This window comes from Pogona vitticeps, chromosome 12, assembly GCF_051106095.1.
Source record: "Pogona vitticeps strain Pit_001003342236 chromosome 12, PviZW2.1, whole genome shotgun sequence".
NCBI lineage: Eukaryota > Metazoa > Chordata > Lepidosauria > Squamata > Agamidae > Pogona > Pogona vitticeps.
In genome coordinates this window covers 9,651,991-9,669,038 of record NC_135794.1, presented here as the reverse complement: position 1 = coordinate 9,669,038, position 17,048 = coordinate 9,651,991, and the positions used below count along the sequence as shown (strand labels likewise).

Genomic DNA, 17,048 nt, shown 5'->3' with positions numbered 1-17,048 from the left:
CTGTTCCTCACACTCACAAAAAAATCTTCCCCCTCAACCCACCTCAAAGAGCAGTTGTGTGGATAGAAGGGAAGGCGAGTCACAGACTCTACCTTGAACTTGGACAGAAAAGACAGAACAGACATTTAAGCAATAAATGAAAGCTAGAAATCGAGATAAGACAGTTGAAGCTTTCATTTTAGTGATCCACTCTAGTTCCTTTCAAAAGGCTTTTGGGGGGAGGCCTAATTAGGGAGAAATTTCTGTGAGGAAATGAAGAAGCCTTGACAGTAAGAACCTTATTGTTAAGGTGAGGCAACCTGTTCCAGTTAAATTAAAGACCATCAAGTATATAATTACAGATTTCATTTAAGGGCTCCATTACTTTCCATTTCCATACACAACAAACTTTGCAGAGAAAAAGATCTGCAATGCATTGTTGCTGTCATATATCATTAAGACGCCGCCAACTTAAGGTGACCCAATGAATGAGGGATCTCCAAAATGTTCTGTCCTTAACAGCTCAGATCTTGTAAACACAAGGACATGGCTTCTTTCATCACGTCAATTCATCTCATATTCGAGTCTTCCTCTTTTCCTCCTGCCTTCAGCTTTTCCTAGCATTATTTTCTTTGGCATTCAGTCCTGCCTACTCATGATGTGCCCAAAGCAGGACAGCCAAAACATACATTTAAGGAAAAACTGAAATATTTCCCAAATATTCTGGAGTGCCCATATGAAACCTAGCTATTGTCAGTACATCTGGGGGGATGTATAAACACAGATCTGTCTGGGCACAGACAGACACACACAGGGAAAAGCAGCCAGAAAAATGCATATTTTGGGGGGTTTTCACCAGATCATTCCTCCACACTCCTCCAATATGCATCCTCAAATCACAAGCTTTTTGACCAGATGTAGCCCCAACAAAATAAGATACACTGGTTTTATTTTGTTGAAAAGAAATAGCTCAGAAACAACATAAATTAAGAGATTGTTGGAAATGCTAGTAACAAGGCATGTACAGTAATAACTTGGATGGACATTCTGCTGAACTGTACTTCAAAAACATCTGGAGAACAACAGATTGCCCATCCTTGTAGTCAAGAGAAGGGAGGATATCTCGGGGAGGATTTTTCTGAGATTAATAATGAAGAAATGGATCAAAAGAACCGAAGGAGGAGGCCAGGGCCAATGACACAACCCTTCCAAAGCTCACTGAAAACATTTCTAGAAAACTTAGCAATCACGGCATGCTTCAAGTCTTCCAGGTATGGGGTAAGAAGGAGAATTGTACAGCCGTTAAGTATGACTGGACTGTGATTAAGATGGTCAGAGTTTGAATTTCTGGTGCATACAGAATGACCCTAGAACAATCAACCTCACCCATCTTAATGGGTTTTGTCGAACTGAAGGAGCAGGATTTGAGTTGTGCACCCTGTACTCCCAAAAGATGACTAGGATGTGTTGTTGTTTTTAAAAAAATGTCCTTTCTCTACAACAATTAAACGCTGTGTAGATCGAATTATCCTACTACTATTTCTTGCCTCCAGTGGCCAGAGGTAAGAAAGTACAGTGGCCAAAGAGGGTTCTTGTGAATTCATCGATACTCTAAGTGCTTCAAATTGATATACATATATTTAAATTTTTAAATTGATATGTATAAACTGGGAATTTTTGTGAACCAAACAAATATACTGTATATATTTGTCAGCCATTGTTTGGTTCACAAAAATTCCCAGTTTGAAGCTCTTGGTTATGTGATGAATTCACTAGAACCCTCTTTAGTCACTGTACTTTTGGCAAACGGCTGTTCGGTTTTACTCCTCAACCCAAATGGAGGCTGCAACCAAGAAAGCAGAGGAAGGCCGAGATTCAGAGGGCCTGTCCAGACTGGTGCCATTTTGGGGTGTGGTGGATCAGGCTAGAAAGGGTCCATTGAGGGGGGGGAGTAATTTGCCATTTGGCATGCTCCTCCCGTTGGAACAGAAAATGATCCCTTGCAGCCTGATCAGCTATCAATTAAACACTTCCCCTGACAGTCTGAGGAGGAGCAGGGGGAGGTGGTGGTTGGTTTTACGTCCTTCTCTCCCTCTGTTAGTGCCATTCTGTTTTCTCCTCAGTCCCTGCTTCCCACCCCTCATTTTCTCCCCACTTTCTCCACAACGGCAGTTGGAAGCTGAGGCTGTCAAAGGCTGTTATTTCCTGGCTATATAATGAGCACACAAAAAAGAATGCATGCCCTACTGCTGGCCAGAAAAGTGCATGACAGCTCTTAGAGGGGAAGGACAGATCATTCTAAGTTAGACACACTTGCAGGTGAAGTCTTCCCACCCCCATGCCATCAGCGATCCATATACAATATGCCAGGGTGGAGAGGCCCTCAGAAGGGCAGCAATGAAGGAATTAGAAAACATCACCAAATATAGAAATGTATTGCCAAGATCACACATACTCTTGTATTTATGATCAACATGTACGGGTGTGAAAGCTGGACAATGTTAGGGGGAGAAATGATTCATTTGAAATGTGGGGCTGGATGAGAGCTGGACTGCCGGGAAGATGAACAAGTGGGTCCTAGATCGAATCAATCCTGAACTTTCTTTGGAAGCAAAAATGTTGAAACCGAGGCTGTTGGATTTTGGACACATCATGAGAAGGCAAGATTCTCTAGAAAAGACAATGATGCTGGTTGAAAGCAGTAGGAAAAGAGGAAGACCAAATACTGTAAGAGATGGATCGACTTCCTAAGCAGCAGTCCCCAACCTTTTTCGGTCCACGGACCATTTGGGGTGTGTGTGCTCCATGCACGGACCGGTTGAGGGGTGGGGACCCCCCGCTTACTGGTGGGTGTGTCATGTTTGCTGGTGGGTGTGTCACACTTGCAGGTGAGTGGCCTTCATGCTAATGCTTCCCCCAGCGCCCATTCCCTACGGGGAAGCTGCCGTGGGGCAGCCAGCCTGGGAAGTGCCCTGACGCACGGCTTTGACTCTTTGCTGGCTTGTTAGGGAGGGTGGGGAGCGAGCAAGCCAGCAAACAAAGAAGCAAAGCCGTGCATCGAGGTGCTTCCCAGGCTGGCTGCCCCATGGGGGGGGTGGAGATCTGTGTCCGCGGCCCAGTTCCAGCTAACCCATGGACCGGCACCGGGCCACGGACTGGGGGTTGATGACCCCTGCCCTAAGGGAACCCACAGTCTTCAGTCTGCAAGAGGTGAGTATGGTGACTGAGCACGGGACATTCTGGAGATCAATCATTTATGGGGCTGTCATAAGACAGAGACAACTTTTATGGTGGTATGTAACAGCAATGTTGTTCAGTTTCTCTTACCATACAATGCTATGCAGACTTACCTGTTTCTCCCTATCCTTCTTCTACAAAATAAATTCAGAGTAATCAAGACAATTCCGCCTTCTTCAAATACTAAGGGATTCTTTCTGCCTTACTTATTTTGCCTCACTTTATGGGGCTGTTGTGACATTACGGGAAAATAGTTTACACACCTGGGCCGACTGATAATTATTCCATAAACTACACTCGCATCTCACCTTTCCTTCAATGAGCTCAAGACCCCATACCCTGTTCTCTTCCTACTTGAGCCTCACAATAACCCTGTAATGCAAGTCTGGGTGAGCAAGAAGATGCTTTTCCAAGTTCACCCAGAGAATATCATGACTTGAATCCAGCTCTCCTGAGTTGCAAGAAAAACACTCTAATCACTAAATGGGTTCACAGAAAGCCTGGGTAGCCAGCATCCTACAGCTGACCCCAGATTTCATTTCAGTCTTTCCAGCCCACTACTTAAATTTCTTTTAACCATCTTGTAATCCAAAAACGAGCCAGTCCCCTTTGGAATCCAGAGTTTTACTTCTAGTTAAATGCAAAAGAGTCTCACTTTCTCCCTCACCCTCTGTTTCCTCTTCTCCTGATTAAATTACAGCCTACATCTAGCTTAAAATAAAACCCTTATCTTGGAATGGTCACTAAGCCTATCTAATAGGGGGGTTTAAAAGTGAAGTGGTTAGTATTTTGCTGCTTTTAATCCGTTTGAATAATGCATTTATTTAACACTTTGAAACAATGTTTATTTCATCATGTTTTCATGTGCAAATGATGTATTCAAATTATTTAATGCAACAATTTATAAATTACCATTAAAATTATAATAAAATAATAATTTAGTCATCGTTTTTAAGCAATCGTTACTAATGATGTAAGCCGCCCTGGGTAAAAAAAATATTCCAAATAAATAAATGTTGCCATGCCTGTAGCCACGGGGTTGCTCTCTGGGTGTCCCAGCGCACTGCCCGCTTTCGACACGGGACTTTTCTACTCGGGAGCAAGTCCCACCCATTTCAAACGCGCACAGGGCTTCCAACCTTTGGTAAAACGCTGACCTCGTCTAGTTAATTGGATTTCGCGTGCGGGGCAGATGCACCCCGGTGGCGCCTCGCGCGTAAAAGGCACCCCATTGTAAACGGTACATCCCAAACCCTTTTGCGCAGGGCGCTCATTAGCGAGGCGGGGGGGGGGACTGAGCAGAAGGACGCGAATGAAGCCTTGATCGACCCCCCCCCGGCCCCCTTCCCGGCATCGCTTAAGCCTTCTTAGAAAGAGTAGCCGTGGAGCGAGGGATTCCCACCCGGCGGAGTTCGAATACAATTTTTTTTTTTACCCCGAGTCGACCTTTGAAAGCGGTTGGATACCGACGGCGCCTTTTCTCCGTAAGATCCCAGGTTCTTTTTAACTTTTTAAACCAAGTGAAAAAGCAAAGGCAAGCTCGAAAGCAGGAGAGCGTGTGCCGCCCCGCGAGGTGTACCGGCCGGAGAGCAAGTCCCCGGGTCGGGGTTCGAGAGAGGCGGCAGCCAGGCTTGGCGAGGCTCCGAGGGACCTTTCCCGGGTCCATATCACGCCTGCCATCGCCATCGCGTCCCCCTCCCACCGCTTTCATCCGCAGCCTTACCCAGGGAGGAGGAGGTGATGATGATTCTGGGGCTGGCCGCCGGATCCGCCGCGGAGGGAGGCCAGAGCTGGCTGGCGGTCCAGACGACGAGGAGTAGAAGGAGACCCCGGGGCTCCGGAGGGAAACTCATCTCTTCTTTTCAGCCGGCTTTCGCCCTTGCAAGGGACCCCCCAGCACCGCCGCCCTCAATTCCCCGCTTCACCTTGAGCCGATGCATCTGGGCGAGGAGAACACGCCAAAGCTTTTAAAGGGCGGCCCGATCCAGGAAAGGGGGCGTGTCCGTGCGAGGGGTGGGCGTGGCACCGTTCGGCATCCCCTCGATTCCGTCCAGGAGCAGGTAGATCGCGGCAGGTTGACTCAGCCTTCGGAGATCAGTAAATTGAGTGGGTGGGTTTGGGGGGGGCAGGTAATGTGTAGCCTGCAGAATTAAATTGTAAGCCGTCCAGAGAGTGCTTAAAGCGCTGTGAGTTGATATCCAAGCAGCATGCTTTGCTTTACCTTTTCCTTTTGGTTTATTTTTCTTTTATTTATGCAGGACTCTGCAACACAACTGCACCTGCGTTTGTATGTGCCTGTTGTTGTTTAGTCATTAAATGGTGCCCGACTCTTCGTGACCCCATGGACCAGAGCAGGCCGGGCCCTCCTGTCTTGCTCAGTAAACTGAGGATATTGTGATTTGGACATATCATGAGAAGACCAGACCCTCTGGAAAAGACATTTATGGCAGGAAAAGTTGAAGGGCTCATTAAAAGAGGAAGACTGAACAGGGGGTGGCTTGACTCATAAAAGAAACCATGACCCACCCACCCCACCCCCAGTTTTACAAGACGTGAGCAAGGCTGTTAATGATAGGGCCTTTTGGAAGGGATGAATTCATAGGATCTCCAGAAGTCAAAAGTGACTTGATCACCGCAGAAGCCTGTGCTGCAGGGTCAGAAGACCAGCAGTTGTAAGTTCGAATCCACGCGACAGAGTGAGCGCCCGTCGCTTGTCCCAGCTCCCGCCAACCTAGCGGTTCGAAAGCATGCAAATGCAAGTAGATAAATAGGGACCACCTCGGTGGGAAGGTAAACAGCATTCCGTGTCTAAATCACACTGGCCATGTGACCACGGAAAGATTGTCTTCGGACAAAACGCTGGCTCTATGGCTTGAAGAGCGGGATGAGCGCCGCCCCCTAGAGTCGGACACGACTGGACAAAAATTGTCAAGGGGAACCTTTACCTTTACCTTTAAAACCTCTATTTGCAGTGGTTGTGTGCCATCAAGTCAGAACTGAGTTACAGCGACCCTAGCAGGGCTTTCAATATAAGTCTGATATTGAAGGAGTAGTTTTACCAGTGCCACACCCCCAGTGAGCTTCCATGGCTGAGCAGGGATTCGAACCCAGGTCCCCTGAGTCCTAGTCTGTCACTCTGTCCACTTACACCACACTGGGTAAAATCAACATGCCCAGTAAAGCTTTGCCATGACCACTTTTGGGACTTTCATTCATAATTTTTCTACCCTATACTGGAGAAAGTGAATTTGTTCATGGAAGTGTGTGTTAAATGTTTGATTTTTAGTGGCCTAATAAAGAGATCACCTTTTCTGCATTTGGATTGTGTAATGGACCACACCACTATCTGTGTTGTTTTGGTACATAAGAACAAATCTGTAGGTGTGCATGCTCAAGTATGCAACGTAGGGACATATAACACTATTTCCTTTTTTAAAAATAGGAATGGCCCTGAGGTTGCTTGGTGGCCACATGAATTTAGGGGTTACACTTTGCCTACGTTTCTTGCAAGAGCTTACTATGAGTCACCAGCAGGATCTGCAGGTAGGAATAAACAATCCTAACCAAGAAGTTAATTGACCAAGATCCTTTTGGTTAATTATATTGGCATTAAGTGCTACGGTGCAAACAATGGCAGAAAATTAGCACTAGTTAATGAGTTGCCGCTTGTGTCCCTCATTACCTACTAACTCATAGTAACTGGTGCATAAAGGAAGGGGTACCCGTGACAACTTCTTAATTAGTAGCTATTCATTGCAACTTATGCCACTGCACTTATGGTGGCATATCTAACCAAGCAAGGCAAGTGAGTGGTTTTACTGGTCCCACACACCTCCAGTGAGTTTCATGACCAAGTGGGGATGCGATCCCAGATATCCTCTAAGTCCTAGTTCATCATCCCACCATGCTGAGTATACAGTGTAAGCATATTTTCCCCTTCCAGGACCCTAATTCGTATTCCATCAGACGGAATTCCAGTGCTGCAATTAGCCAGGGCCAATTGCAGCTAATTGACAAGGTGCAGAGGTGTTTCTCACTTGTGCACCGGGCATGCAAGCAAGACACACTCTGGCTCCTAATCAATTAGCAGTGGCGAGTTACAAAGAATGTGCATAAGCACCAGTAAGAGTCTCGCCATTGTGCTTCTGTTGCTCCTCGTAATTCCATATTGTCCTTTCCTCTCTTAGAGAAAGATGGTAGTTTTATGTGCATGCATAGATCACATGCAGTTACACTGCATCAAGGGCTTTGAGCTTCTGAAATCATTGGGTACTTCCATTTTGATCGCGAAAATGAAGAGGCTTCACTGTTTGATGATCCAACTTTGACAAGAATACAGCTGGCTGGCCTATCCCAAGCATTAGGTGTGTTACTTGGAAGATGACATACATCATCAGCCATGAGCAAATGTGATAACATTTCCTCTGTATTTATGCTTCTGACAGTGCCTGTGTCTCCAACAGGAAACATGTGTTTTCCATGCCCATCCTTCTGTCCTACACTCGGTGACCTTCCACTGAATGATGGGTACTCGCTGTGATCCATGAAAGGGTGGGCCGCTCTAAATTTCTCAGAACTTCCCTGTGACCTTGGCTCTGGATGAGAATCCAGGGGATGGGACACAGGTCTCCAAGCAGAAGACAGGAACTGACCTCCTGTTTCTCAGATCTTTCCTGACACAGTGATGGGAGTGTTGCTCAGAATGGCACTGTTTAGCTCAGCTCCTTTCCCGAAATTGTATGAAATCTTTCTGGGGCAGTTACACCCCATTGCTGGAGCCAGCCCTAAGGACAACAGATTCTCCTGTTTTTGAGCCTCACATGACTACAACAAGGCTGAAATAAACTATTACAGTGGTGCCTCGCTAGACAGTTACCCCGCATGACAGTTTTTCGCTAGACATTGACTTTTTGCAATCACTATAGCGATTCGCAAAACAGTGATTCCTATGGGGGAATTTCGCTGGACAATGTTTGGCCCCTGCTTTGCAAACTGATTTTCGCTAGATGACAATTTTGACAGCTCCCTCTGCGCTCGCAAAACAGGTGTTTTCGGGACCTAAGCTTCGCAAGACAGCGATTTAAACAGCTGATCGGCAGTTTGCAAAGTGGCTTTCCTATGGCCGATCTTTGCTAGACAACGACGATTCTTCTCCATTGGAACACATTAAACAGGTTTCAATGCATTCCAATGGAGAAGTGCTTTTCACTAGACAATGATTTCGCTAAACAGCTATTTCAGTGGAATGGATTATCATCGTCTAGCGAGGCACCACTGTACACTGGATAAGCTCTATCACCCCAGTAAGGAATCTCAGTCCCCTCCACTTGCTTCAGATTCCAGTTGTTGGGGACAATGAGAGATCAAGTACAACAACCTTTGGATTAGACCAGGCGGCTTATTCCCTGACATCTGAATGTGGACTGCTGCATAGTAAAAAGGGCTCTCCCCACTTTACCCCTCACAACAACCCTTTGAGGTAGCAAAGCAGAGGGAACTGGTACATCCACTGCGGGAAAAAGTACAAAGGGGAGACTGAGTCTCAAGATGTATAAAAATGTTGGCAATGCAGAGTCTATTCTTATCTAAAAAGCTCAGGCTCAACATGTTTTTATACATCTTGAGACTCGGGTCTCCCGTTTGTCCTTTAACCCTTTGAGGTAGGTCAGGTAGGAGACTGTGACAGGCCCAAGATAATCCAGTGAGTTTCCTAGTCAAGCAGGCATTTGAACCCGAGTCTCCGGAGCTGTAGTCTAAAACTTATACCAAATAGTTTCATGGGAGGGCCAATGAAGAGGGAGGGAGGGTGGTGTGGAAAACCGCAGCCGTGCACCAACGGCCTTTTGAAATGGTCCATCAATTTTGAAATTGGTGCACACAGAAATAGAAGCAAGGGGAGAAGGCAAAATCACGGAAGTGTCTGAAATGGAGAAGGAGAAATTCTTTGGCAATTTCTTAGCGCTAAGTCTTGCCATTAGCGATGGCTGTGGCAAAACGTTGTCCTTCTGCTTCGCTGCCCCAGGTGGTAAGATGATATTCAGTGGGCATAAATCATATAGGCTAGATTTTGGATGAACATTAGCTTCATGCTCTTAATAGCAACTATGGGATCCATTAGACAAAAAACAGCTGGGCTTTCTCCCTTTCGGGATCTAATGGGCTTTTCTCCTGTTAGGTCAGCATTCTGCTGGCAGTGGATGCCCTGCGTCAGATGAGGGAGTGATAAACTAATTGTTTGGGCGTTAGGTTTCAGAATGCCAGACTATTGCCCAGGTTGACTGGAGCTTCTTGGAATTGAATTCTAAAACATCTGGAGCCGGGGGCCCCAAATTGCACCTGGGAGCGCTTCTTCTTGGACAGCAACACCCAGAATCCCTGCCCACTGGAGATGTTGGCTAACGTTTCTGGAAACTGTTGTCCAAGATCAATGAAATAGGGGGTTAGAGTTGATGTCCTAAAAGGGCACTGGTCATCTCTATGATTCAGAGCATTGATAAAACGCATGCAAGGAGAGACATAAATTAAGAAGAGCCAAGAGGATGGGGTAGGGTGGTTAAGAGAGAGAGAGGGAGAGAGTACAGGGTCCAGCTGTATTGCTAAGATTAGGCACAGCTTTTTCTGCCAGGAGAAATACCTCTGGCACATCCCTCTTCTGCTAGTTTCTCATAGAGGTCTGCTAATGGAGTGATCTGTGAACAGAACTAATCTGGTGGATAAGATCTGCAGGCAGAAAAAATGTTTAAAGGGACATAACAGAAGCAAGGAGAGGAAGGTGCCAAACGTCTTTTGATGGAAGGACACAGTCTCACAGCTGACACGATACCAGGTCTGAGTAAGGATTTTGTTGTTGTTTAGTCGTTAAGTCGTGTCCGATGCTTCATGACCCCATGGATCAGAGAACGCGAGGCCCTCCTGTCTTCCATGGCCTCCTGGAGTTGGGTCAGATTTATGTTGGTGGCGTTGATAACACTGTCCATCCATCTCGTCCTCTGTCGTCCCCTTCTCCTCTTGCCTTCACACTTTCCCAACATCAGGGTCTTTTCCACGGAATCTTCTCTTCTCATGAGATGGCCAAAGTATTGGAGCCTCAGCATCAGGATCTGTCCTTCCAATGAGCACTCGGGGTTGATTTCATTCAGAATGGATAGATTTGTTCTCCTTGCAGTCCAGGGGACTCTCAAGAGTCTCCTCCAGCACCACAATTCAAAAGCATCAATTCTTCAGCGGTCAGCCTTCTTTATGGTCCAGCTCTCACTTCCATACATTGCTACTGGAAAAACCATAACTTTGACTATGCGAACCTTTGTTGGCAAGGTGATGTCTATGCTTTTTAAGATGCTTTCGAGGTTTGTCATCACTTTCCTCCCAAGAAGCAGGCGTCTTTTAATTTCGTGGCTGCTGTCACCATCTGCAGTGATCAGGGAGCCCAAGAAAATAAAATCTCTCACTGCCTCCATTTCTTCCCCACCTATTTGCAAGGAGATGATGGGACCGGTGGCCATGATCTTAGTTTTTTTTTTTTTATGTTGAGCTTCAGACCATTTTTTGCGCTCTCCTCTTTCACCCTCATTAAGAGGTTCTTTAATTCCTCACTTTCTGCCATCAGAGTGGTATCATCTGCATATCTGAGGTTGTTGATTTTTATTCTGGCAATCTTAATTCCGGCTTGGGAATCATCCAGTCCTGCCTTTTGCATGATGTATTCTGCATATAAGTTAAATAAGCAGGGAGACAATATACATCCTTGTCATACTCCTTTCCCAATTTCGAACCAATCAGTTGTTCCATATCCAGTTCTAACTGTTGCTTCTTGTCCCACATATAGGTTTCCCAGGAGATAGATAAGGTGGTCAGGCACTCCCATTTTTTAAAAAGAACTGGCCATAGTTTGCTGTGGCCCACACAATCAAAGGCTTTTGCATAGTCACTGAAGCAGAAATAGATGTTTTTCTGGAACTCTTTGGCTTTCTCCATAATCCAGCGCAGGTTAGCAATTTGGTCTCTAGTTCCTCTGCCCATTCGAGATCCAGCTTCTACTTCTGGGAGTTCTTGGTCCACATACTGCGGAAGCCTACCTTGGAGGATTTTGAGCATGCTAGCATGTGAAATGAGTGCAATTGTACTGTAGTTGGAGCATTCTTTGGCATTGCCCTTCTTTGGGACTGGGATGTAGCCAATCCTCTGGCCACTGCTGAGTTTTCCAAACCTGCTGGCATATTGAGTGTAGCACCTTAACAGTGTCATCTTCCAAGATTTTAAATAGTTCAACTGGAATGTCATCACCTCCACTGGCCTTGTTGTTAGCCATGCTTTCTAAGGCCCACTTGACTTCGCTCTCCAGGATGTTTGGCTCAAGGTCAGCAACCACACTATCTGGGTTGTCCAGGACATCCAGATCTTTCTGGTATAATTCCTCTGTGTATTCTTTCCACCTCTTCTAGATGTCTTCTGCTCCTGTGAGGTCCCTCCCATTTTTGTCCTTTATCATGTCCATCTTTGCACAAAATGTTCCTTTAATATCTCCAATTTTCTTGAACAGATCTCTGGTTTTTCCCTTTCTATTATTTTCCTCCATATCTTTGCACTGTTCATTTAAGAAGCCCCTCTTGTCTCTTCTTGCTATTCTTTGGAAGTCTTCATTCAATTTTTTTGTAACTTTCCCTATCTCCCTTGCATTTTGTTTTCCTTCTCTTCTCTGTTATTTCTAAGGCCTCGTTGGACAGCCACTTTACTTTCTTGCATTTCCTTTTCTTTGGGATGGTTTTTGTTGCTGCCTCCTGTACAATATTACGGGCCTCCATCCATAGTTATTCAGGCACTCTGTCCATCAAATCTAGCTGCTTAAACCTGTTCTTCACTTCCACTGTGTATTCATAAGGTATTTGGTTTACATTATACCTGACTAGCCCCGTGGTTTTTCCTACTCTCTTCAGTTTAAGCTTGAATTTTGCTATGAGAAGCTGATGACCAGAGCCACAATCAGCTCCAGGTCTTGTTTTTGCTGACTGTCTAGAGCTTCTCCATCTTTGGCTGCAGAGAACATAATCAATCTGATTTCGGTATTGCCTCTCTGTTGATGTCCATGTGTAGAGTCGCCTCTTGTGCTGTTGGAAAAGAGAGTTTGTGATGACCAGCTTGTTCTCTTGACAAAACTCTATTAGCCTTTGCCCTGCTTCGTTTTGAACTCCCAGGCCAAACTTTCCTGTTGTTCTTTTTATCTCTTGACTCCCGACTTTAGCATTCCCATCCCCTAAAATGAGAAGAACATCTTTCTTTTGTGTGAGTTCTAGAAGGTGTTGTAAGTTTTCATAGAATTGGTCAATTTCAGCCTCTTCAGCATTGGTGGTTGGTGCATAAACATGGATTACTGTGATGTTGAAAGGTCTGCCTTGGATTTGTATTGACATCATTCTATCATTTTTGAGATTATATCCCAGTACAGCTTTTCCCACTCTTTTGTTGACTATGAGGGCTACTCCATTTCTTCTATGGGATTCTTGCCCACAATAGTAGATATGATAATCATCTGAATTAAATTCACCCATTCCCGTCCATTTTAGTTCGTTCACTGATGCCTAGGATGTCAATGTTTATTTTTGCCATCTTGAAACAGTTTGGGCATCCGCTCCGTGATGCTCCAGCCAGTGTGGCTAAATGATGGGGGCTTGGGAGATTTGAAGTCTACAACATCTGAAGGCTCAAAGGTTAAAAACCCACTTCTCTAACCCAGCCCTTTATTCGTGATAGGTGTTGCAAAATGGAATGCTGTAGAGCAGGCTTTGCAAACAGCAGCAAGATTCTGCTTAAACCCCTTCATGGAAGGAGGACCGAGCACTTCTAGGGGCTGTGGGTTTTTACTCCCAAATGGCTCTTCTTTTTAAAATTTTTGTTATTTACTAATGTTTAGTCAAACATTGTTTTGGTCTGGGTTTTTTTTTTGCACTATCCATCTATTGTTGCTCCTTCTTAATATGTGTCCACAGCCCCCCTTCATATGGTACCACCCACCGGGAAATCCCTGGCTGGCTGGCTGGCTATGTAATCCTAAAAAATACTTCAGGGCGCTTAAGGAGTAACATTGCAGTGGCGCTAGTTCCAGCTGTCCTAAAACATCACATTCCAGATTAATATGTCACCGTAACACCAGTCAGAGTCATGTTCCCCTGCCCTATTGGCCTTTCATCATACGGTAATTCAAAAATTCTTTGACCTCATCTGTTCTAATTGCAAAGCAAATCTCAGAGTATTTGACCATGTCGTTGCCCCGGAGTGAAAGAGACAGCTGCAAAAATCTTTGGTTCCCCCCCCCCCCAATTAAATAGTCCTGAAGGCAAAGTAGAACTCTTTTAATATGTACTGGCACTGATGTGTGGGAAATCAGCTGGAAACTTTTTCAGTGCCCCCCCCCAAGTCCGTTAACAGACGTATCCTGTAACTTGACTCCCCACAAAACCTCAGGTTACCTGTTCCAGCCACAGAGGATATGCCGAAATGCAACCTCAGCTTCGATACCAGCTGAGATAGAAACAGTTTTGGCAGTACCTTAATGAGAGGATAGAAAGGCCCCGAAGCTCGGCTGGAGCATAACAGTTTGGAAAAATGTATGGTAATCATGTGCAATGGAAACCTGCTCAATCAAATCCAAGGTTTCTCTAAAGTTGTAAAATGTGTTTATCTTTCCCACCTCTGGCATTTCAAGAGACAAAAAGTCGGGAGAGCCGCCAGCGGGGCGGGGCAGCTGGGACTTGAAATTCCTTTCTGAGGTTTGATGACATTCAAAGAAATAAGAGGTATCTGGAAAGAAAATAAAAGTTTTCTTTTCACAATACTAGATATTGTTGGACTCCAGTTCCTGTCATCTAGCCCACATTGGCCATTCCTGCCATAGAAGTTATCTGCGGGATCTGCAACAAAATGTTGCCGAATGGGGTGTTCCCTGTTTGAGTTTTGACTTACGAACTCTCTATCCCATTTACTTTCCCTCACACTTCCTGTTCTCTCCCAGGACAGCACTCCATGGCCACTGAAAGACAGTAGTGCCTCATATCATGAGAGCAGAAATCACCTTAGTCTTCGAAAGACATGACAAAGGGAGTCAATCCGACTCACAACATAAGGACACGCTTAGGACCTGAAGGCCAATCACAAAACAAAACAACATAATTTGCAAGTTATAGGAATCGCGATTACACTGCTGGTACATAAGGAATACCTTTTCCTAGTGACGGTTCTCTGAAACTGAGCCCTCTGTGTTTTGGGATTCTTCAAACACACCCACCTTGGGGGAGGGTTTTTGCCTAATACAGTGGTGCCTCGCTAGACAGTTAACCCGCATGACAGTTTTTTCGCTAGACATTGACTTTTTGCGATCGCTATAGCGATTTGCAAAACAGTGATTCTTATGGGGGAATTTCGCTGGACAATGTTTGGTCCCTGCTTCACAAACCGATTTCCGCTAGACGACGATTTGCTTTTTGCTAGAAAATGATTTTGCTAGACAGCGATTTCAGTGGAACGGATTATCATCGTCTAGCGAGGCACCACTGTAATAGCTTGCCATTTCATTAGCAAGTCCCAGTTGTCCTTGAACCCAGCTGAAGCCTTGGCTGTTGCACAGGAGAAGTGCAGGTAAACAATGACATTCATGCAGTGTAAGACTGGAAAATGAAAGCACCCTATTAATGTCCTGCCTTTTTCAAAACTCTTTCTTCCAGTCCTGCGTGTCTTAATTTTGGTGGTAGTATCTCAGCAGTGAAAAAAAGGTAGTTTCTAGTTGTCAAAATTCAGTGTCAGTTGTTACTTAACTTGTTCTCAGTACAGATGGTTGTGCATTGTTTTTACTTCAAGTGATGAAAACTTCCACTAACCATGTGCTGAACAATGATCCATTTTCTTAATTTCTTGACCTAGGTTTTTGGTGTTAAAAAACAAATATCCAAAATGGCTTAGAAAGTGTGAAAAGATCCATCAAAACCATCAGCTAGAATCCAAAGCAATTTAAAGAAAAAATCGAGTTGGAAAATGTGAGGAGGCGAGCAGAATCGCAGAACATCAAGGGAAAATGCAACACATATTTCTCCAAGGCCTACAAAAGACTTCTAGAAAAACAGGAAGGAGACAGCAGAGTTAGCTAGACTGACTCCTCAAAAGGGGGTGTTCATATAAACCCGTCCATATGTCTCAAACCTGGGGGAAAACATATTGGATAGCTCCTTGTGCATTTAGAGGGCATGTGAAGGAACCCCATGTTTACCCTAATGTATGTGAATGTAGGGCTCCTCTAGATGAAAGAGTATCATAATTGGTTGAACGTTCCCAATTCTAACTGAACTTTTGGCCCATCAAACATGTGGCCATAAGGGAGAGAGGCTAGGGCATGAGGTAAGAGAGGTGGGATTAGGCAATGGAGTTGCGACAAGCCAACTCTGCCCTTGTCACATATGTGGGATTTCTTGTGATCCTTCTAAAGCAGTGGCTCCCAACCTTGGGTCTCCAGATGTTCTTGGACTAAAACTCCCATAAACCTTCACCCCCAACTGTGGAGGCCAGGATTTCGAAGGCAAGGAGAAGAACCTACAAGGCCCTTTTAGACTCTGGTTTCTCTCGGTGTGGGTCAGCAGGGTGGTTGGTGGGATTTGTAGTCATGTGGTGGGAGTTGTATTTTTGTGGCAATTCGGGTTCCTCATCCTTGTCCTATCAGCCACATAGGACCCATTTATGTACCTTACCTACAACGAAATGCAAAGGGAGGAGAAGTGGGACTTCCACCAGAAGCCTAGGAGACATACAAGGTGGCCCGTAAACAATCTTCTCCCTCAGGAACAGTTTGGCAGTGGGCAGAGTAGAGCAGTTGCCTCAGGTGGCAGATTCTGCAAAGCATCAGCAAGCTGTGGGAGAAGAAAGCTGTGTGTTCCACCAGACCTGCCTGCCAGCCTCCACCTGTGTGGTCAAGGAAGCTCTTCCACCACCAGTACCGAGTTTTAAAATGGCTGTCAGTTCAGTCGGCTTTTATATGAAAAGGGAAGGCTGTTCCCTTTTTTGCCTCAGCCTGCACTTGAGCACATGTTCAAGATGATGTTTCCAGTCCCATTTCTAAACCCGTCGGTTTGGCTACCGGCTGCAGTGCCAGCCCTATTTTTACTGTGACAAAAACAACACTCAAATCTTTTTTCCCTTTAAGATTCAGTGACAGATGCCTAACATTCTTCGGACATGCTCTTTTTTTCTAGAATGTGTCATAGTCATTTCCAAAGCTAGTAGTTCCTTGTATTCCCTGAAGTTTTTAAAATGCTTAAATATATAATTACGTATAATAATAAACTCAAGAGTCTCCAAATATAAGCCTATTAAGATTTCCTGTGTATAGTAAATGTCACAAAGATATACACCAGCAACACTGTGCTCGTAGATCTTTCCGTCTCATGTTCTTAGAAATTTCAGTTGAAATGTGTATGAATTATTATTGATTCAGGCAGTTCTGCTGCATGGAGACCGTATTGCTTCATTATGTATTACCAAGATAATATCTTTCCCCAAGATCTCCATGAGGGATGACAGGATCTGGTTTCACATATTAAGGCCCTCAGCTGCTTGTCGTCTCTGATCAAGTCTTTCTCCATAGCCTTACAATGAAATATTTCATTCTAAATGAATGCAAGGGACAAAACGGCACATCATGTTTAATGTGTGACTGTGTTTAATGCGCTGATTCCCAACAGAAACAGCCATGCATGGGTGAGACTGATCTGGTATGGAAAGACATTAGGTCTCTCCTTTGATGTACATGATCCAGTGCTCCTCACCCATCAGCTCCTATTAAGCGCATGGGCCTG

General features: G+C 45.0%; 1 protein-coding gene across 2 annotated transcripts in view; it reads right to left on the bottom strand.

Annotated features, from left to right (window-relative positions):
- Nucleotides 1–5,178, bottom strand: part of SEMA7A (semaphorin 7A (JohnMiltonHagen blood group)) — a 53,732-nt gene extending 48,554 nt beyond the window's left edge. For both annotated transcript variants that reach the window (XM_072982285.2, XM_072982286.2), the window contains exon 1: nucleotides 4,940–5,178. In XM_072982285.2, the coding sequence (XP_072838386.2) occupies nucleotides 4,940–5,069 (130 nt within the window). In that variant the 5' untranslated portion in view covers nucleotides 5,070–5,178. The remainder of the gene's footprint in view (nucleotides 1–4,939) is intronic.
- Nucleotides 5,179–17,048: the final 11,870 nt, after the last annotated feature.